Below are 23,431 nucleotides of genomic sequence, written 5' to 3'. Positions count from 1 at the left end.
AAACAAATAATGCGCTCTGGTATTCAAAATATAGCACTACACCACTGGTTAGCCTATAATAAATGTAAAGCCTGTGTGGTACGTCCAACTGATAATTCAGCACCGTTTTGATTGGGCCATTGCAGTGCTTGAGACAAGCATGATGATACATCAATCAGTCAGACAGATGTTTTGTTTTTCCCTGAATCTTCATTTGGATATTAGGTTTACATTTGGCTGGGAAATGTTAGCTAAGTTGAGGTGAGTGCTCATATCATTAGTCTAGCAATGGAAAGCAATGCAGATCTTCTCTACACACACACAAAACACACTTAGGTCCTATAGCCTACCCTGATGAGCTTCCCTGATTGTGTCCTGAACTTTCAAATCATTTTCGATGCATTTCAGTCATTTAGACTACTGATGTGAATACACATTTTTACACTTTTCCCATTGGCTATTCAAGCTTCATTTGACATATTTTCTTATTAGCCTTATGAACATAGAAACTGTGCTACATGGGTAAAAATATTTTATAAACTGGTGTGGTTCGAGCCCTGAGTGCTGATTGGATGACAGACATGGTATATATCAGATCGTATACCACGGGATATAACAAAAGCATTTCTTTTTTAACTGCTCTAATTATGCTGCTAACCAGTTGATAATATAGCAATAAGGCACCTCTGGGGTTTGTGGTATATGGCCAATATACCCACAGCTAAGGGCTCTATCCAGGCACTCAGCGTTGCGTCTGTGCTAGATAAGCACAGCCCTTAGCCATGATATATTGGCCATATACCACACCCCCTCGGACCTTGTTGCTTAAATATAGGCCTATATCATATCTACAACAATATAGCAGAAATCACTATTGGCTTAAACAGAAAAAAATAACTGATTAGATAGAAACACGTGTTCATTGACTTACTGAATTAACTCTAAAGGCTACTTGCTGATAGATAGCCTCATATAAGGTTACTGAATACAATCCATTGCGTTAGTAAGGAGAAGTGTTGATTATTTGGCCTTGGGGAGAGCACAGAGCATGGACGAAAACATAGCAGCAGGAAGGGGTGCTGGAAGTGCTGCAGATAAATTGAAATACATTTGCCAAATTATATAATTAGTCTTCTCTTGTCTGTACAGAAATTAGTTAAATCATTGAAAATACTACACCAGAGAGCATAATTTAGCCACAGAGTATCAATAGCTTATTTTTTTTAAATTGCTGTGATTGTGTTGTGTCACATCACGAGCCTCTCAGCCCCTTTTCTTCAGGGCTGAGCCCAGAATGTTATGAAACTCAGGTGACGCCCCTGCCTGACAATGGTGATTCTGTACATCCTGTTTCATTTGCTCATGGGGCTCATGATCATTGTATGGTGAGAGCTTTTTCCTCTGATTTCAGAGAACCAATGAGATTGCGCCCGCATGGAAGTAACTGACTGAACTGAGAAATAAAGTCTGAAAAATTACTGGACACTGCTCCCTGTGAAGACACGTTTCACACTAAGAAAGCAAGCAATTTTAGAGTATTAAGGACTAATTCAGTACTAGGCATGTGGCAGGATAAGGACACAAATTATAAGACAATGATGTCATAAAGCCAGAGCAACATATAAGCCCTATAGGTTTCAATGAATGTATTTCCATTCATTGTGGGTCCCAATGTAGAAATATGTCCTGGAGGAAAGCTAGATTTATGACAGAACTGCCTTATCCGACGTCATCAGGTTCCAAATCTAAAACAAATGCAGGTCCCCCAGTACCGCTAATATGATTGATTAGAACACAGTGGAATAATAAGATTGCATGACAGGTAGCAACCAGGGGAGGGAGCCAGCACACAATAGAAGGCCACAATGCCAAGCTTGTCTAATGTTTAAAATCTAATATTCTTAATCCGTGGCCATTGTCACATCACACTCAAGACCTAATAAGGACAGCTGCGACCTTAGCCTGACACCATTCATGCAAATGACTTTGTAATTAGATTAGACTCTCATCTACTTTCTAATCACATTCTCTCCCACTCGCTGTCTTACTCTGCTCCTCTGTGTGTGTGTGTGTGTGTGTGTGTGTGTGTGTGTGTGTGTGTGTGTGTGTNTGTGTGTGTGTGTGTGTGTGTGTGTGTGTGTGTGTGTGTGTGTGGAGATAGCGAGAAAGAGGGAAAGAGACAGAAGGGAGCTGTGCAAACATACCAGAGTACACGCACACACACAACTCCAAACTGACTGAGGTTCTGAAAGCCAGGAACGTAGTAAACTGATATCAGGACACATCTACTGCATGAGTCACTGAAATCAATGCAACCCTTCTCACTAACAAGCTGCCAGTCCTCCCAATGCTTTTCAGAGCAAAAAGAATGAGTAACAAGGAAATGCATTGTAAGGGAAAGAGGTGGAGTGTGTGTGTGGTCTTGCTCCATAATGACAGGTCTCATGGATGAGATGTATTTTCAGTGCCATTTAGGGAGTAGTGGCTAAAATCATCCCAAACAGAGCACAGGTGCTTTTGCTTACAGGCAGCTGTGAAAATGATCCACATACAACTATCCATTTTGACCCACCAAAACAAACAACGCCTGGGCATCCTAGCATTAAAGACATCCAAGTGGAACCTAACAGCCCTTTCACTCTCCCCATTTACTGCGCTGACAGCGTATACCACAGGGTATAAGGTACAGCGTTATCAGGCTGGCGGTAGTCTGGCAGTGTGGGCAGCTTTCATTGATATTCTTGATATGAAGAGTTTCATTCCAGATCGCTATACAGTGCCTCCAGAAAGTAATCAAACCACTTTACTCTTTCCACATTTTATTGTGTTACAAAGTGGGATTCAAAAAGATTGAACTGTCATTTTTTGTCAACCATCTACACAAAATACTTTGTAATGTCAAAGTGGAATATTTTTTTTAATTTTTTTTACAGATGTTAGAATTTATGAGAAAACCCCCCTCATATATCTTGATTACATAAGTATTCAACTCCCTGAATCAATACATGTTAGGTCTGGGCGGTATACGGTATTTTATGATATACYGGTATTGATGCACTGACCGGTTTGGGCATTTACTTTATCTTCTATAACAGTATTTGAACATTTGGTTCGTTAAATATAATATGCCGTGTGTAACGTCCATTTTTATAGTTTACTTCGCTACTTTTAAATTTTATTTTATTTTATTTAACTAGGCAAATCAATTAAGAACAAACCCCGGTCAAACCCAGATGACGCCGGGCCAATTGTGCACCGCCCTATGGGACTCCCAATCACAGCCGGATGTGATGCAGCCTGGATTCAAACCAGGGACTGCAGTGGCACCTCTTGCACAGAGATGCAGTGCCTTAGACCGCTGCGCCACTCAGGAGTCAAACCATGAAAAACAGTACCAGACAATTATTCCTCCTCCACCAAACTTTACAGTTGGCACTATGCATTTGGGCAGGTAGCGTTCTCCTGGCATCCACCAAACCCAGATTCGTCTGTCAAACTGCCAGATGGTGAAGCGTGATTCATCACTCTAGAGAAAGCGTTTCCACTGCTCCAGAGTCCAATGGCGGCGAGCTTTACACCACTCCAGCCGACGCTTGGCATTGTGCATGGTGATCTTAGGCTTGTGTGCAGCTGCTCGGCCATGGAAACCCATTTCATAAAGCTCCCGACCAGCAGTTATTGTGCTGACGTTGCTTCCAGAGGCAGTTTGGAACTCGGTAGTGAGTGTTGTAAGCGAAGACAGACGATTTTTACACGCTACGCACTTCAGCACTTGGCGGTTCCATTCTGTGAGCTTGTGTGGTCTGCCACTTCGTGGCTGAGCTGTTGTTGCTCCTATACGTTTCCACGGCACAATAACAGCACTTACAGTTGACCGGGGCAGCTCTAGCAGGGCAGATTTGATTATCTGACGTTTTGGAAAGTGAAAGTCACTGAGTTGTTCAGTAAGACCATTCTACTGCCAATGTTTGTCTGTGGAGATTGCATGGCTGTGTGCTCGATTTTATACCTCGGTCATCAACGGGTGTGGCTGAAGTTGCAGTGTCCACATCCTTTTATATATATATTGTATGTGTTACCCCCTAGGGTCATGCCCTACTCATAAAGCAAATTTAGAATTTGTATTATTTCAAAACATAAAATGCCGTCAAACCATCAAAACAAATGTAATTTGTCAATTCTARAATAGCTTTTCTTACTTTGAGAGAAAATAAAACAAAGTAATATTGTTTAACATCATTRTTTTAATGACTACCTCATTTCTGTACTCAATACATACAATTTTAATAAAGAACTGTCCAAATTCTACATTTATGACATCAATATTTAAAAAAATRATCTATACAGTATTATGAGATCTCTATGYAAAACATTTACATTTGACATTTTAGTCATTTAGCAGATGCTCTTATCCAGAGCGACTCTTATCTATTAAACTTAAGATAGCTAGGTGAGACAAGCACATATCACAGTCAATRTACAGGATACGAACATTCCATTCGAGCTAAACAATGGATATATAGCATTTAGCAAAAAAAACATTTTCTCTTATTAAAAAAAAAATCTGAGAACTGTCAAAGTATTTTACACACATGAACGTAAGTAGGGTTTCAAAATTCCCRGAATTTTGAAACAGTTACATTTCAGTAATTCAGCAGACGCTCTTATCCAGAGTGACTWACAGGACCAACCCTACCCATAAGCAATCATTTCTGATGTAAAAACACAMATGTGAAAGATTGGTGGATATAGTGTTTTGGAAATAAGCTCTTCAATATTCTTGCATAACTGACATAACCCACAAACATCATTTTCTCAGAGTCTTGTTAAAGGTGCCTTACATTTTACATACATYGTTTGTGTATATCAGCCTAAGGCCATTGGCCTGAATAGGTAGAGAAGCCCTCGTGTTTTGACCAAGACATTATTGATTGTGTGTTAAAATGGGAGGGTCAAATCCACTGGATTCCTTCCTAATCAAAGTCATAGCCCCAAAATACCAATCAAGATCTAAGGGCCATACTGAATACAAACCAATGCCAATCAAACAAAGCCACTGATTTCCTATTCCTTGTGCATGGACAACACATTGACACTACACTGTGATGTTGCGACATTGGTGCCTAAGGAAATAACGCTGCATTATKTATTACAAAAATAAATCCAGTTACAGTCCCTAAAATGACCACTATCCTGTGATATTGACTTGTGTTCTCCTTTTTTGCTGTGAAGTGATGCATCAAGACCTCCGCTTCCCACTGGAAAAAACACAAGGACAAGAGAAGGTGCGCAACTAACAGAATTCAGAGAGAGAAGAGAAAGAGAGAAAGCGAGAGAGAGAGAGATGTGGTGGAAACTAAGCTGTACTTTCTAACCTCCTGCCAAATGTATGACCATATGTGACCCGTTTCAGGAAGCTAGGCGTATGTCGCACAACACTACTTCACAGGAGAGGCAACAACAAAAAGGTTTTGGGGCAGAAATGCCRTCGGGAAMATGTGAACTTTCATGTGCCTTAATAATACCATACTTGTATGCCATCCGTAAATACAAATAAAATWGCGAAATTACGAGCCTAGTTGGTTTAGCCACGGAAAAAGTCAGTAACCTTCCCGCTAGCCATGACTGAGATAACGGATGGGCTGGACATGCCAAGAGATGAGTTCAGATTGGTCTGCCATGTAGCTCGCTTCTGTCTATAGCATGAGCTGTTCAGCATGTGTAGATAATCCTTGCTACAGCAAATTTTTTGAAAGATATAATGTTAGCCATGGAGAACTGCAAAATTGTTGCTACTGCTCTCAACAACATTGCTGCCCTGARTTTAGCAGGTGCTATTGACAAAGATCAGTAGAAAAAAGTTGTGATGGACTACTTTCTGCACTTTCTGTCAGTGTGAACCAGAGCGACTTGACACAATGGGCCAAACAAGCTGTAGCTAMAAACAAAACGGAAGCGACACGGGATGTCTTACTTAGCTAAAGTGGTCCCAGTCTGCCATGAAGCGTTTATCCATGTATACAGTAAGAGTCTAGCTACATTTTCAGATATTATACATTTCTAATTTTGTCAGAAGGTTGTTTCATTGCAAGTTAAAGCGTACTGTTAGATAGCTAGCAAATGTTAGCTTACTGGCTCACTAGCTATCGTTACGTGTATGATCTGTGTAGTAAATGTATCTCAGAAACTATTTGCATTGCTAGTTATAGCCTAAAGTTAGCTAGCTAGCTAACATTGAAACTAGTTGGTTAGCTTTAGCTACCTGCAGATTCATACCACAGCATTTCATGCATGGTGGCTAGCTGTAACAATCCGTTTGTACTGTATGGGTTGGAATTMTGGTTCATTGTTTAGCTAGCTAGATATATGTCTAAACAAAAGACTCACAGAGCGGGACTGCCGAGTGCTGATGTGTGTAAGAATTGTCTGTCCTCGKTTGCAACACTCACTACCGAGTTCCAAACTGCCTCTGGAAGTAACAAGAACTGTCCATCGGGAGCTTCATGAAATGGGTTTTCATAGCCGAGCAGCCACACACTAGCCTAAGATCACCATGCGCAATGCCAAGCGTTGGAGCAGTGGAAACGCGTTCTCTGGAGTGATGAATCACGCTTCACCATATGACAGTCCAACGGACAAATCTGGACTTGGAGGATGGCAGGAAAAAAACACTGCCTGCCCGAATGCATAGTGCCAACTATAAAGTTTGGTGAAGGAGGAATAATGGTCAGGTGCTGTTCTTCAGTTTTTTAAATATTGATGTCATAAATGTAGAATTTGGACAGTGAAGGGAAATGTTAACGCTACAGCATACAATTACATTCTAGACTATTTTTATTTTACTTATTTAACTAGGCAAGTCAGTTAAGAACAAATTCTTATTTACAATGACGGCCTACCCCGGCCAAACCCTAACCCGGATGACGCTGGGTCAATTGTGCTCCGTCCTATGGGACTTCCAATCACGGCCAGTTGTGATACAGCCTGGAATCGAACCAGGGTCTGTAGTGACGCCTCTAGCACTGAGATGCAGTGCCTTCGACCGCTGCGCAACTCGGGAGCCCACTACAGTTTCGGGACGGCCCTTTCCTGTTTCAGCATGACAAAGCCCCTGTGCACAAAGCGTGGTCCATACACAAATGGTTTGTCGAGATCGGTGTGGAAGAACTTGACTGGCCTGCACAGAGCCCTGACCTTCAATTGATTTGAAAGGCCAGAGAGAGAGAGGTTGGATGAGACCCACATTTTGGAAGTATATTTCTGTCTTAGGACATACCAACGTACACTTTTCTTCAGTTTGCTTGCCATAGTCAGAATGTTTGCACAGTAAAAAACTGTGACATTTCAAAACCACTGCGTACAGGCTATCAATTTGTATAGGACTACAGCACGTTTCGCGCTGGGTATACTCCATCATGGCGCACTATATGGTTTATTACTTTTACAACAAAGTTAATCGTTTTGTTGCAGGAAGGATAGGTGACAACGAATTGTATTTGAGAGTGACTGCTGTTCCTAAACACCGCACGCTCAGCTGAACAGGAGGAATCGTGAGCTGGTGCTGACAATGTAAATCAGGTTTGGACGTGGGGAGAATTTCCCGCGGGGCACCTTTCAGCACTAGCGCTGCGGACAGCAAACGACGAAAGGCCAGGAGTTTTCAAACTTTTCTTGATCAGGGACGCCCGCCCAGGCAAACCGGCGACCCAGGGACCCTCATCATACGCTAACAAGAAAAAAAAACGGGGGGAAAACGTTTTTTTTTCATGAGGAAGTGTAAACTATAACATAGTCTATTAGTGTAGAGAAAATGCTGCTGTTGTAAAACTAATTGTCTGCAACTCTACACATTTTCCATTGAGCTGATGTTGCAGTGTTGAAGACATTCAATCTTCATCTCTACCAATTAAATTGTTCACATACACAATCTGCATACATTCTATCCAAGGCAGTAATCAGCCAATCAAAAACCATTATCGACATAAATCCCATAAAAACACACTTAAAGCAGCAACGCCAGCAAGTGCGCAGTTCCTTACCGCAGTATATGATGAGCAGACTGGTCAGTAGCACCGCAGCCCAGAAAGTTGAAGACATTCTTGGCCAGGTAGTAACATTCCTCCGCCGACTCAGTTTACGAGACGAAGCCATTGAGTTTCAGTTCCCCGTAGCGAAAGAAATTGAACAATTCACCAGCCAGGTCGCGCTCGATGGGAGCGCCTCTCGCCACGAGTAATCCCAAAGAAAGACATCTCCAGAGTGTGCTAGTCCAAGATAAACCCCGGTGTCCGAGCGTAGGCTAATGCACTGTRAAAAGGAATGCTGTCTGGTGCCTGGTGGATGTCTGTTACAATAGTAAATATTATTTAGATAGGATATGATCCAATTACGAATTAKACATGAAGATACGTGTTATACGTATCCGTGTTCTCTGAGAATGGATTCAATGAATTCAAAGCAGGTCGTTGACATTTCCAAAAAATAGAGGGCGAAATGTTCTCGCAACCTCATGCCACACACTTGAGGGCTATAAGACCATCTGAAACTCGGGTCACGCTTTTTCAGATACTGCTCAATTGTCTGCTTCCTTCAAGCGGTCTCGGGKGCGTTTTGACTTCAGGCACATGCAGGCTACTTTGGGGAGACATCGCAATTATCGAATGACTGACCCATCACCGCAGTACAAAAGGAGTGCTAGCAATTTCAACCAATCACCGCACATAATAGCGTATTATATGGTTTAATCAAGCCACACTTCTACAAACTTTTCCCCTTGACCCTCGTCAGCGCATTTTCGAGACAAATTGGACAAAATCATATTGCCAGGGAAAATGTCAGAATTGCCCCAGAAAAACAAAGCATTTTTGCCAGCAAATATCTCAACAAATCCTAGAGGGACTCAACATGTGAATCAATCCACCAGAGCGGAGGGGCCTAATGGGAGGGATATGTAAACTGAAAATGTGTTGTTATTGGCAGAGGTTTCAAACTCTTTGTTATTGGTCTATTAACTTTTACCACATGGTGATGTCACCAGGCAAACCAAACTGCACCCGTGCGAAACCTGCTGATTAGAATGTTCTGTGTAGCTTGTATTTTCAACCTGCAACTATTACATTATCGATTTTTTTCTCATTTTTACAGTGTTAGATTCTTCAGCTGTTGTATAGTAGGATATTATACTAGCTAGCTGTTCACGGAGAGAGTCAATCACACAGTGAGTATCACGCCATCCCATACAAGTCTAATACGTCTGGCTCTATCGAGCACATCTTGTACTCACACATTTCTATACCCAGTGAGAGTTTGGAAACACAAAGCTACATTCAGGGATTCTAAAAAACGTCTGCCCTGTTACTTGCACATTCATCTTCTGCACATTCWACCATTCCAGTGTTTAATTGCTATATTGTAATGACTTCTCCACCATGGCCTATTTATTGCCTTCCCTCCCTTATCCTACCTCATTTGCACATGTTGTATATAGACCTTTTCTACTGTATTATTGATTGGATGTTTGTTTATTCCACGTGTAGCTCTGTGTTGTTGTATGTGTCAAACTGCTTTCCTTTATCTTGGCCAGGTCGCAGTTGCAAATGGGAACTTGTTCTCAACTAGCCTACCTGGTTAAATAAAGGTGAAATAAATRAAAAACAAATGTTTTTTATCCCGGAGTCGCCTCTTCACTGTTGATATTGAGACTGGTGTTTTGCGGGTACATTTAATGAAGCTGCCAGATGAGGACTTGTGAGGCGTCTGTTTCTCAAGCTAGCCACTCTGATGTACTTGTCCTCTTGCTCAGTTGTGCACCGGGGTCTCCCACTCCTCTTTCTATTCTGGTTAGAGCCAGTTTGCGCTGTTCTTTGAAGAGAGTTGTACACAGCKTTGTACGAGATATTCAGTTTCTTGACAACTTCTCCAAAGGAATAGCCTTCATTTCTCAGAACAGACGAGTTTCAGAAGAAAGTTCTTTGTTTCTAGCCATTTTGAGCCTGAAATCGAATCCACAAATGCTGATGCTCCAGATACTCAACTAGTCTAAAGGCCAGTTGTATTGCTTCTTTAATCAGAACAACAGTTTTTAGCTGTGCTAACATAATTGCAAAAGGGTTTTCTAATGATCAATTAGCGTTTTAAAATGATAAACTTGGATTAGCTAACTCAACATGCAATTGGAACACAGGAGTGATTGTTGCTGATAATGGGCCCCTGTATCCTTTCAAGCACACCCTTCTCATTAATTAACCTGTGGTCAGTTATTCACCATTTTCAATGTACAAATAAAGTTGTAATATGTAAGAGGGCTAAATAAAAAGCAAAATTATTGATTATTATTATATTATTATTTATGCCCTGGTCCTATAAGAGCTCTTTGTTACTTCCCACAAGCCAGGTTGTGAAAAACTCACTCATTTTAATGTTTAATAAATGTATTGTATAGTGTGTGTGTGGCAAGCTTACCATGATGGCAAAACACTGGTGCTAGAGGGGGTATGTGTAACGCTCGTCTTTAGGTGGAAGAGAGGAGGACCAAGGCGCAGCGTGGTGAATGTTCATGATGTCGAATTTTAATGATATCCAACAAAACTGAACACTGACAAAATACAAAATAACAAAACGACGTGAACAGACCTGAACTTGAGAACATAAAACATGAACGCACAAACAGGTAGGAAAAAATGAACGAACAAAACTAAACAGTACCGTGTGGTGAAACACAGACACAGCAACAATCACCCACAACAAACAGTGAGAACAGCCTACTTAAACCTTTTGTCAATAGGGGGGCGCTATTTTCACTATTTCATTTTCACAAAAAACGTGCCAAATTAACTGCCTCGTACTCAATTCTTGCTCGTACAATATGCATTTATTATTACTATTGGATGAAAACACTCTCTAGTTTCTAAAACGTTTGAATTATATCTGTGAGTAAAACAGAACTCATTTTGCAGCAAATTCCTGTCAGGAATTGAAAAATCTGAATCGAGGCTCTGTTCAGGGCTTCTCATTAATTTGCCTGAAATCTATGGATCTACATGCACTGCATACGCTCCACTAGATGTCAACAGGCAGTGAGAGGTGGAATGGGGTGTCTAGCTTGATCTGAGGCCGAACAAGAGTTTTGGATGACGTGTCTGGAATTTTCATTGTCTTGGAAGGCGCGAGAAGAACCCAGATTGCGTTCTGAAAGCTTCGGTATAGACGTTAGTATCTCGGCTCTGATTTTATTTGATATATGTGATAAAAACATCATAAGTAGTTATTTTAAACCGAGTTATATCAGTTTATTGAACGTTTATTGCGATTTCGGAATTTTATTTTCTTTGCGTATATTGAAGTTGGGCACGTTCCGCCATGGCTAGCTTTCAATGTGCTAAGCTCTTGGTTATATCTCAGAGAAGAAGAGGACATTCTACAACCAAACAACGATTATTCTGGACAAAGGACTCCTTGTACAAGATTCTGATGGAAGCTCAGCAAAAGAAGAACAATTTAGATGTTATTTCGTATTTCTTTGACAATTGTTTAGTCATATTTTCCGGCCTTATTTTTGGGCGCTGTCTCGCATATAAGTAAGCTGTATGTCGTACTAAAGTTATTTTTAAAAATCTTAATTATAGCCGGGCGCAGTTGGCCAGAGTTAAGGCAAAACTAGTTGGTAGAATAAATCTTTTCAAAATAATTGCATAGTAAACAGATGAATGTTCGTTATTAGTTTTTTTTTTAACGGTAAAACGTTTTATTGATAGCGAGATATCTTTGAATCTTAAAGAACAACGAATACTACAGACTATAAGAATTTTATGTAGGAGACGTTGACCTGTTCAAAACGATCCTAAAGTACGTTTTATAGACATCGATTTTTATCCCTTTTTTTCTCTTCTTCCTCCGTACGGGAGTTATACCACCTAAATAGCGCTAATTTTTTCTTGTTTTGGGGTTGACATTATCTTTTTGGGGATTATTTTTTTTTTGAGAGTGCTCAATTATCGTTTCAACCTTGTGCGGTTGTATATTAGCCTATCTGTTACGTACCACCGTCAATATGAAAAACAGACGAGCAGGACGATACTAAAAAGCCAGATTTGTCCGGCTAAATATGCACATTTTCGAACAAACATATATGTATTGTGTAACATGATGTTATAGGACTGTCATCTGATGAAGTTTGTCAAGGTTAGTGAATAATTGTATATATTTTGCTGTTTTTTGCGATCGCTACCATTTGCGGTGAATGAATGCGGTTGTGTGGTTGGCTATTGTAGTAAGCTAATATAATGCTATATTGTGTTTTCGCCTGTAAAACACTTAAAACATCTGAAATATTGGCTGGATTCACAAGATGTTTGTCTTTCATTTGCTGTACACCATGTATTTTTCATAAATGTTTTATGATGAGTATTTAGGTATTTCACGTTGCTCTCTGTAGTTATTTAGCTGCTTGGTGATATTTGTGATTGTAGCTGCAATGTAAAACTATGATTTATACCTGAAATATGCACATTTTTGAACAAAACATAAGATTTATTGTATAACATGTATAGACTGTCATCTGATTAAGTTGTTTCTTGGTTAGTGACTAATTATATATTTATTTGGTCGAATTTGTGATAGCTTACCTATGCGGTAAAATTTTTTTGAAAATATGCGGTTGAGTCTTTTGCTATTGTGGTTAGCTAATAGAAATACATATTGTGTTTTCGCTGTAAAACATTTTAAAAATCGGAAATGATGGCTGGATTCACAAGATGTGAATCTTTCATTTGGTGTCTTGACTTGTGATTTCATTGATATTTATATGCTAAGTATTTACTTTGTGGCGCTATGCTAGGCTATGCTAGTCAGCTTTTTTATCTGATGAGGATGCTCCCGGATCCGGGATGGTGACTCGTGAGAAGTTAATATGGTTCTCAATCAGAGGAAACGTAAAACACCTGCCCCTGATTGAGAACCATATAGGCTTATCAATGAACCCAACATAGAAACACATAACATAGAATGCCCACCCAGCTCACGTCCTGACCAACTAAACAAGGCTAAACAAAGGAAATAAGGTCAGGAACGTGACAGTATGCAGCTGGAGGTTGAATGTTTGAAGGGGTACGGGACTATAGAAAGTTTGGGAACCACTGGTGTAGGGAAATGTAACAACTCTCAAATTCATAGACAATGCTCTGATAGTCTATGACATCCACATGATAATGTTTGACTTATTTTAAAGCTATATTGTCACACCTTGATCTGTTTCACCTGTCTTTGTGATTGTCTCCACCCCCCTCCAGGTGACGCCCATCTTCCCCATTATCCCCTGGGTATTTATACCTTTGTTCTGTTTCTGTTGCCAGTTCGTCTTGTTTGTCAAGTCAACCAGCGTTTTGTCTCAGCTCCTGCTTTTCCCCAGTCTCTCTTTCTCGCCCTCCTGGTTTTGACCCTTGCCTGTCCTGTCTCTGAGCCCGCCTGCCTGATCACTCTTCCTGACCCTGAGCCTGCCTGCCGTCCTGGACCTTTGCCCCACTACTCTGGATTATCGACCCCTGCATGCCTTGACCAGTCGTTTGCCTGYTCCTGTTGCTGTAATGAACATTGTTACTTTGACGCAGTCTGCATCTGGGTCTTACCTTCAAACCTGATAATTATATTCTTCAAGATGAATTATCAAGTAATTGAAATGACCACTGAACAGATGCTAGAATGTATCTTTAAGAAACCTTTCAAAGGATTTGACAATTATGGCGCTATCATTCATGTTTAATAAAAACTCATGAGAGAAAATAACAAACCCATTTTATTGACAACAAACCACAAAATCATTACTCAACATTTATGTACAACAAGTAACTAAAACTTTCATTTTACAGAAACAAATAATCTTCAAAAAGTATTTGATTTTACCATAAAATATGTTCAGTTAGGATGCTGATACTACAGAGTAGAATTTTTGGTTTCATTGATAGTTTSATGGATTGAACARKTYCKTATGGAGCACACAGAGGGAAATCTCCTTCCACATAATTCATCATTCCAGGSATGTTTAYCTTAAGAGGAAACACAGAATAGAAATTACCTCTCAAATCAAYTCAGATATACACACAAAAAGTTTAATAAAAGTGTGTGTGTGTGTCAGATTTATTTGTTATACTTACTATGAATAACRTTTAATTTGATGAATGGATCAGTGAATGATAGTGGGCTWACTGTACCTCCAAAGTTCATCTGAACACATGGCTCTCTGGCACCCTKATAGTTATTGGGCTCGTCTTTCGCCCAGTTCTGATGATCAAATTTAGATCCGTCACTCCAGAACCATAGCCTGTCCTGTGGGGAAGAAGTGAGGTCTCAGTATCAAAGAAATTGCTGAATGTGCAGACTGGCACTGATACCATTGCTTGAAAAAAAACATATTCTTCCACATTTTCAAAAATCCCAATGAATTTCAATGGCCATAGACTTCAATGGTCAAAATGATGGTCATAACATGTCTACAACCGTTTAAAGATGGAATCCGCAGTAGAGGGAAACGGCACCACTGACCACCCCACCACCATTGTTATTGTTTTTGTAGCAGAGCTGAGGAGCGTTGTGCAGCATGTTAAAAACATTGCAGTACATATTGTGCTCTTCTAGCGCGCATGTGAAGATGTCAGAGGGGAAAACTGTGTTGGTTGTTTGCAGTAACATCTTTGTTGTTGTAATATCGCAAACCAATGTGGCTGTTTCACCATTAATGATTCCAGCTTTAAGATAACGACTTCCAAAGAATAAGAAATGACTCTCCCTATCACATTCCAATTCAGACATTGTTTCTTCAACAAAGTACACTATGCCACTGTAGGCCTRCTGGCCTAATAACTGTATACCTGTAAGAAATATAAAGGTTTATATTGAGTTTTATCCCKTTGTTCTATTAATAAACAATGGAAAAGTTACCCTTCACTACCACGAACACGCTAAAAATAAATAATAAATATATAGAATTTGTGAAACTTTAAATTACAACATGGTTCGATAAAAAAATCCAACACAATCCCAATTTATATAGTTTCAAATGTCAAATGTGTAGCCTACAGTTCAAGAATATTTCCCTTTCCACTCTTGATAAAATCCTGCCGAGAGCCCCTGCAAAATGACCTCCAGCAGGCCACAAATGTGCATATGTCAGCATATGGTCTCACAAGGGGTCTGAGGATCTCATCTCGGTACCTAATGGCAGTCAGGCTACCTCTGGCAGCACATGGAGGGCTGTGCGGCCCCACAAAGAAATGCCACCCCACACCATGACTGACCCACCGCCAAACCGGTCATGCTGGAGGATGTTGCAGGCAGCAGAACATTCTCCACGGCGTCTCCAGACTCTGTCACGTCTGTCACATGTGCTCATTGTGCTCAGTGTGAACCTGCTTTCATCTGTGAAGAGCACAGGGCGCCAGTGGCAATTTGCCAATCTTGGTTTCTGGCAAATGCCAAACGTCCTGCACGGTGCTGGCTGTAAGCACAACCCCACCTGTGGACCGCGGCCCTCATAACCCTCATGGAGTCTGTTTCTGACCGTTTGAGCAGACACATGCAACATTTGTGGCCTGCTGGAGGTAATTTTGCAGGGCTCTGGCAGTGCACCTCCTTGCACAAAGGCGGAGGTAGCGGTCCTGCTGCTGGGTTGTTGCCCTCCTACGGCCTCCTCACGTCTCCTGATGTACTGGCCTGTCTCCTGGTAGCGCCTCCATGCTCTGGACACTACGCTGACAGACACAGCAAACCTTTTTGCCACAGCTCGCATTGATGTGCCATCCTGGATGAACTGCACTACCTGAGCCCTTGGGTGGGTTGTAGACTCGTCTCATGCTACCACTAGAGTGAGAGCACCGCCAGCATTCAAAAGTGAACAAACATCAGCCAGGAAGCATAGGAACTGAGAAGTTGTCTGTGGTCACCACCTGCAGAATCACTCCTTTTTTGGGGGTGTCTTGCTAATTGCCTATAATTTCCACCTTTTGTCTATTCCATTTGCACAACAGCATGTGAAATTTATTGTCAATAGCATGTTGCTTCCTAAGTGGACAGTTTGATTTCATAGAAGTGTGATTGACTTGGAGTTACATTGTGTGTTGTTTAATGTGTCCCTTTTTATTTTTGAGCAGTGTATATATTTCTGTCTATGAGGACTGGAATAATTCTGTGAAAATATGATAATGCCTTTTAGTGTAAGTTCTGTTTGAAAAGTCCGCTGTTGAAGTAAGTTCTTTTTGTAATATCGCAAACGTAAGTGGCCATTTCAATATTATGGATTCCAGCTTTAAGCTAGAAATGCCATACAAACTTCAAAATGGGCAGACCGGTCTGGAATAGCTTACTTTTTGATACCATTTATACTTTTTGAACTATAAACGTTTTAAATTCACATAAAAGCTCCAAAGGATTCAGTGGGAACTATTTGGATTATCTACTGCTCTTGAAATGTTAATGCTACAAACATTAAATCAACATTGACATGTACAGGCTGATGTACAGACGGACTCAAATTATATAGATTGCTGRTCAAAAGATTGTTGATACTTCTTGTACTTTTTGAACAATAACCATTTAAAATGTGCATAAAAGCTCCATAGACTTCAAAGGCGCATTCAGATTAGCCAGTGCTCTTGATCCATTTACGATACAAGCACCAACTCAACATGGAAATGTGCAGACTGACTCAACTTACATTGCTTCAAAACAGCTTTTTTCTTCCATTAAATTTTTTGAAAACTATATAGCTTGTTCTATCCCCATTAATTTAAATGGTGTAACGCAGACTTCAACAATATAAACTGAAATCACTGCCAGAKAACTTTCAGAATGTTAAAACTTAAACATATTTAGATATTAAAACAATTAATGACTTATGATGCCATAGTACTCACTATAGCCTACTATGCTATCCCACTACAACCCACTGTGTGTCAGTGGCTACTGCAGTGGGCATCTATAAGATCTTCCAATCCTAGATCTGGGGCCRTATCCACAAAGCATCTCAGAGTAGAGTATTGGTCGTAAGTTATGAGARTAGAGACATTTTACTCCTACTCTTATGGATAAAAATAAAAGCTATACATGAAGCCTCATTAGTCATAAGAGTCACACCTAGTCGGCAGATATTTAGGACACCTCATGAGCAGTCCTAACCAGTTAGGAGTTGTTACCAGCAGGTGTCTTGATAATAGAAARAGGCAGTGAGTCAGTGCTTCCTCCACCATAGACAGGACATTGCTTTGGAGTTGTTARCATAATGTTMTGATATTTCTATATGATCAACCCAYAAATAATCTAGACCTACATGCAACAGTATCTCTTGCGCTTTAGACAATGATTTCACRTGAGGCCTTATTCTCATGAAATGCCTAAATACTTCTAACCACTAGGCTAATAAATAATCAGATATTTTTCTTTTGATTATTTCATTAATCTACATCATGTTATTTCAAGCGGAATATCATGTTTGGTAAAAAAATATGCAATTCTTTGAAAAGTTGGGCAATTGACAGCATCTAGGGGCTATGTCAACTTCAATAGTGTTCAGTAAAAAAATATATATATTAAAAAATATATATATATATATTATACTGTGTGACTCAGTGCAGAATGCCTATCACATTATTCAAAATATCAGAATTGGTAAAAAAATCTAAATAATTATGCATGCCAAGATATTAGGCAAGAATTAAGAGTATGCAAAGAGATACTACAGAGGGCAGTACATCACTGGGGCCAAGCTTCCTGCCATCCAGAACCTCTATACCTGGCGGTGTCAGAGGAAGGCCCTAAAAATTGTCAGACTCCAGCCACTCTAGTCATAGACTGTTCTCTCTGCTACCGGCAAGCGGCTACCGCATGGCAAGTCTAGGTCCAGGAGGCTTCTGAACAGCTTCTACCCCCAAGCCATAAGACTCCTGAATGTCTAATCAAATGGCTACCCAGACTATTTGCATTGCCCCCTCGCCCCCTCTTTTACACTGCTGCTACTCTCTGTTGTTATCATCTATGCAAAGTCACTTTAATAACTCTACCTACATGTCCATATAACCGGTGCCCCCACACATTGACTCTGTACCGGTACCCCCTGTATATAGTCTCTCTATTGTATTTTGCTGCTGCTCTTTAATTACTTGTTACTTTTTCTTATTCTTATCCGTATTTWWAAAAATGTMATTGTCGGTTAGGGGCTCGTAAGTAAGCATTTCACTGTAAGGTCTACACCTTTTGTATTCGGCGCATGTGACTAATAAAATTTGATTTGATCATGTCAGGCATAAATTATATGGTCCCTGACTTCACAAGTGGCCCTTGACATATTGATGAGCATACCAAAAATCCTCTAAATCTGTGAGTATACTCTAGCTGAACTGTCCAGGGAGAGTAAACATTTCACTTTTACTGTAGTAATTTTCTATTAAGGTATTTAAACTTTTACTCAAATATGACAATTGGGTACCTTTTCCACATTTGCCTGAACAGCATCATATCCTCCAATCCAGGTCCAATGGAAATCGCCAGTCTTGATCAACACCACCGCCTGTAGAAATTGGGACTCCTAAGAGCTGTGCACAGACGCCAGGTTTGCTTCAAGGTACTTCACAGTGTTCTGCACAGACGTCAGTTTTCTTCCAAGGAACATACASTGGCGCTAGAGCAAGCCGTAGACAGGGACAAAGACATGTCATAATGTAGGTATTAGTCAGTTGTCCTGTCTTTGTGAGAATGTGTGTTCTGGACTCTCACAATTAAATATTGGCAATCACAACTAATATTCTTTGAAATAGGCTCTTCGAGGTATTAGTTTATCTCTGTCTTAACCCATGGCCTGTGGGTTCCAATATACAGGAGTTCTGACTCCACACATTAAATAAATATTGCAAAGACTATAGAAAATTCTAATTAGACAATAACTCCACTCCACAAATTTCTTGTTAACAATCTATAGTTTTGGCAAGTCGGTTAGGACATCTACTTTGTGCATGACACAAATCATTTTTCCAACAATTGTTTACAGACAGATTATTTCACTTAGAATTCACTGTATCACAATTCCAGTGGGTCAGAAGTTTACATACACTAAGTTGACTGTGCCTTCAAACAGCTTGGAAAATTCCAGAAAATTATGTCATGGCTTTAGAAGCTTCTGTTGGCTAATTGACATATTTTGAGTCAATTGGAGGTGTACCTGTGGATGTATTTCAAGGCCTACCTTCAAACTCAGTGCCTCTTTGCTTGACATCATGGGAAAATCAAAAGAAATCAGCCAAGCCCTCAGAAAAGATATTGCAGACCTCCACAAGTCTGGTTCATCCTTGGGAGCAATTTCCAAACATCTGAAGGTACTACCTTCATCTGTACAAACAATAGTATGCAACTATAAACACCATGGGAACACGTCATACCGCTCAGGAAGGAGACTCATTCTGTCTCCTAGAGATGAACGTACTTTGGTGTGAAATGTGCAAACCAATCCCAGAACAACAGCAAAGGACCTTGTGAAGATGCTGGAGGAAACAGGTACAAAAGTATCTATATCCACAGTATATCGACATAACCTGAAAGGCCGCTCAGCAAGGAAGAAGCCACTGCTCCAAAACCTGCATAAAAAAGCCAGATTACAGTTTGTAACTGCACATGTGGACAAAGATCGTACTTTTTGGAGAAATGTCCTCTGGTCTGATGAAACAAAAATAGAACTGTTTGGCCATAATGACCCTCATTATGTTTGGAGGAAACAGGGGGAAGCTTGCAAGCCGAAGAACACCATCCCAACTGTGAAGCACGGGGGTGGCAGCTTCATGTTGTGGGAGCGCTTTGCTGCAGGAGGGACTGATGCACTTCACAAAATAGATGGCACCATGAGGACGGAAAATGATGTGGATATATTGAAGCAACATCTCAAGACATCAGTCAGGAAGTTAAAGCTTGGTCGCAAATGGGTCTTCCAAATGGACAATGACCCCAAGCATACTTCCAAAGATGTGGCAAAATGGCTTAAGGACAACAAAGTCAAGGTATTGGAGTGGCCATAACAAAGCCCTGACCTCAACCCTATTGAACATTTTTGGGCAGAACTGAAAAAGCGCGTACGAGCAAGGAGTCCTACAAACCTGACTCAGTTACACCAGCTCTGTCAAGAGAAATGGGCCAAAATTCACCCAACTTATTGTGTGAAGCTTGTGGAAACGTTTGACCAAAGTTAAACAATTTAAAGGCAATGCTACCAAATACTAATTGAGTGTATGTAAACTTCTGACCCACTGGGAATGTGATGAAAGAAATAAAAGCTGAAATAAATCATTTTCTCTACTATTATTCTGACATTTCACATTCTTAAAATAAAGTGGTGATCCTAATTTACCTAAGACAGCAAATTTTTATTCGGATTAAATGTCAGGAATTGTGAAAAATTGAGTTTAAATGTATTTGGCTAAGGTGTGTGTAAACGTACGACTTCAACTTTAAATAACTCTCGATCCATGATAAGACAGAGGATGTAAATCCATAACAGACGCTTCAAAACCTTATTCCTTATCATAATTTTTTTTACTGTCATTTTTGCCATTGATGAATGTGTTATTCAATGCGTTTCTATGGGCTATGGTAGTGAAGGCCAAATTCAATATCAACGGCTTGGACTTTTAGAGTTCAACTGAAGAAGTGGCCAATAGGAGTCGCAATGTGTTCTGCTGCCAACCTCAGTAATTTACCATTCAGGTTGTTGGTACCAAGTGGTTTGTCCTTATTCATAGACAGCAATAATGTGTTCACCTCTTCACACTAACTCAACAGAATTCAAAACTACAGTGCTTGTCTTTCATTATTTAGTCAGTTACGCTTTGATGTTAAATACTGTATTGTTGGGAAAGAGCTTGAAAGTAATTATTTTACCATACTGTTTTACCCCTGTTGTATCCTGTGCACGTGACAAATAAACTGAGTCATTCCTCTCCTCCCCTAATCTCCTTCAGGAGAAACGCCAAACCAAAATCATTCCTCTCCTCCTCTAGCCCCCTTCAGGAGAAACGTCACACCAAATCATTCCTCTCCTCCCCTAGCCTCCTTCAGGAGAAACGACAAACCAAATCATTCCTCTCCTCCCCTAACCTCCTCTCTTGATTCTGAATTTGGACATACTGTACATCACAGTGTATATGCTGAACAAAAATATAAACACAACATGAAAAAATGTCAACGATTTTACTGAGTAAAAATGTATACACTATATATTCAAAAGTATGTGGACACCCCTTCAAATTAGTGGATTTAGCTATTTCGTCTACACCCGTTGCTCACAGGTGTATACAATCGAGCACACAGCCATGCAATCTCCCCAGACAAACATTGGCAGTAGAATGACCTTCCTGAAGAGCTCAGTGACTTTCAACGTGCTACCATCATAGGATGGCACCTTCCAAGAAGTCAGCTCGTCAAATTTCTTCCATGCTAGAGCTGCCCCGTTCAACTGTAAGTGCTGTTATTGTGAAGTGGAAACGTCTAGGAGTAACAACGGCTCAGCTGCGAAGTGATAAGCCACACAAGCTCAAAGAACGGGACCGGCGAGTGCTGAAGTGCGTGGAGAATAAAAATCGTCTGTTCTCGGTTGCAACACTCACTACCGAGTTCCAAACTGCCTCTGGAAGCAACATCAGCACAAAAACTGTTAGTTGGGAGCTTCATGAAATGGGTTCTCATGGCCGAGCAGCCGCACACAAGCCTAAAATCACCATGCGCAATGTCAAGCGTTGGCTGGAGTGATGCAAAGCTCGCCGCCATGGACTCTGGAACATCCAGCGGATGCCGGAGAACGCTACCTCTTCCAATGCATAGTGTCAACTGTAAAGTTTAGTGGAGGAGGAATAATGGTCTGTGGCTGTTTTTTTATGGCTAGGCCCCTTAGTTCCAGTGAAGGGAAATCTTAACAAATCAGTCAATTGAAATAAATTCACTAGGCCCTAATCGATGGATTTCACATGATGGGCAAGGGCGCAGCCATGGGTGGGCCTGGCAGGGCATAGGCCCACTCACTGAGGTTGTAGGCCCAGCCAATCAGAACAGGCTTTTCCCCACAAAAGGGATTTATTACAGACCAAAATACTCCTCAGTTTCATCAGCTGCCCAGGTGTCTGATTTCAGACGATTCCGCAGGTGAAGAAGCTGGATGTCGAAGTCCTAGACTGGCGTAGTTGCGCGTGTTCTGCGGTTGTGAGGACGATTGGACCTACAGCCAAATTCTCTAAAAAGATGTTGGAAATGAACATTAAATGATCTGCCACAGCTCTGGTATACGTTCCTGCAGTCAACATGCCAATAGCACGCTCCCTTTAAAACTTGAGACATCTGTGACATTGTGATGTGCAGGGGCGCAACTTTGTCCCCCCCACATTCTGAAATAGTATTTTTGGTGCGTCTTGAACGTATCTCACCCCAGATATCTCCCTGGACTCATATGGTAGCAGGGATTGTAAGCATGTAGAAACTGTCCCATCACGGAGCATATCCTAGCTCTGTATGTGAAATTAAGGACATACGTATCTGGAGCATACAATTTCAGATATACAGAAATATACAGATAAAGATTTCCCCTGGTATTTGACCATTCTTGCCCAGTGTCAAACCTCAGAACAACAGGTCTCCTGGCACCTAGTGTGGCAGCCCTCGCACCTCTACAAAAACCTGTATATGAATTTGTGTCCTTCGGGGGGGTTGGGTTTGGGATGAGCTAGACTCACATCCCTGAACATGTGAACATGTGTGTCAAATGTTATCACTCTACGTCAAACAGATCAAGAGATATAAATGTGCCCGTTATAGCGCAACGTTGTGGCCATCTGAATATGCTTGCATTTGTTGAGTCTTGACATTGTTAGGAACATACAGAATGTATAAGTTTTGTTACAATTAAAATATGAATATATGATTTATATGCATGTATATGCCAGACCATGCCCATGTGAAAGTTTATTGGTCAGAAGCGGCCATGTATTTGAGCTACTAGTCTGGAAAATATTGTGTTGAGAGTCCTTTGTCCATAGATGCCACTAATAAAGTTTCGTGCACACCGGTCTTTCGGTGCCAGAAGAGTAGCGTTTTAACTCTCTTTCACAATTTTCTAAATTGTGAAAATTCCTTAATGGCGGACCTTATGCGTCCTTGAGGCAAATTTGTTCCTTGTGAGGAGAGGGACCTATGCACCGAATTTCAGGTCTCCCTTGGCCCTTTACCTTTTTGAAAAAGCTTGGAAGTCTTACCATCTCACAGGAATTTGCATTCTAATTTTCCATTACGCAAGAAGAATAATAACGGCAACAAATGTATGTCACGATCGTGTGGAGGAGAGACGGACCAAAACGCAGCATGTGGAAAATAAGCCATCTTCTTTTATTTTTACTACGAAGATGAACATGAAACGAAACACTATTACAAACTATACAAAAAC

General features: G+C 40.6%; 1 protein-coding gene and 1 long non-coding RNA gene across 5 annotated transcripts in view; both read right to left on the bottom strand.

Moving 5' to 3' along the window:
- The window catches only part of LOC111972368 (chemokine-like protein TAFA-5), a 109,751-nt gene extending 101,362 nt beyond the window's left edge, over positions 1-8,389 (bottom strand). Inside the window, exon 1 of one of the 2 annotated variants that reach the window (XR_011480717.1) lies at positions 8,019-8,244. Coding sequence is in view for 1 of the 2 variants with exons in the window: in XM_070446063.1 (XP_070302164.1) it covers positions 8,019-8,130 (112 nt within the window). In the remaining variant the exon portion in view is untranslated. Of the gene's footprint in view, positions 1-8,018 lie in introns of both variants that reach the window. The other variant, XM_070446063.1, reaches the window with a different exon arrangement.
- LOC111972080 (uncharacterized) overlaps positions 1-18,636 on the bottom strand; it is a 258,803-nt gene extending 240,167 nt beyond the window's left edge. The window contains exons 1-3 of one of the 3 annotated variants that reach the window (XR_011480690.1): positions 18,449-18,596; positions 14,184-14,298; positions 13,918-14,018 (exon numbers count right to left, since the gene is read on the bottom strand). This is a non-coding gene — a long non-coding RNA (uncharacterized lncRNA). Of the gene's footprint in view, positions 1-13,917; positions 14,019-14,183; positions 14,299-18,448 lie in introns of those variants that run through there. The other 2 variants (XR_011480691.1, XR_002878368.2) reach the window with 2 other exon arrangements.
- Positions 18,637-23,431: the final 4,795 nt, after the last annotated feature.

Source organism: Salvelinus sp. IW2-2015, linkage group LG13 (genome assembly GCF_002910315.2).
Source record: "Salvelinus sp. IW2-2015 linkage group LG13, ASM291031v2, whole genome shotgun sequence".
Classification (NCBI taxonomy): domain Eukaryota; kingdom Metazoa; phylum Chordata; class Actinopteri; order Salmoniformes; family Salmonidae; genus Salvelinus; species Salvelinus sp. IW2-2015.
The sequence above is the reverse complement of the archived record's forward strand: the minus strand, read 5'-3'. Positions and strand labels throughout refer to the sequence as shown.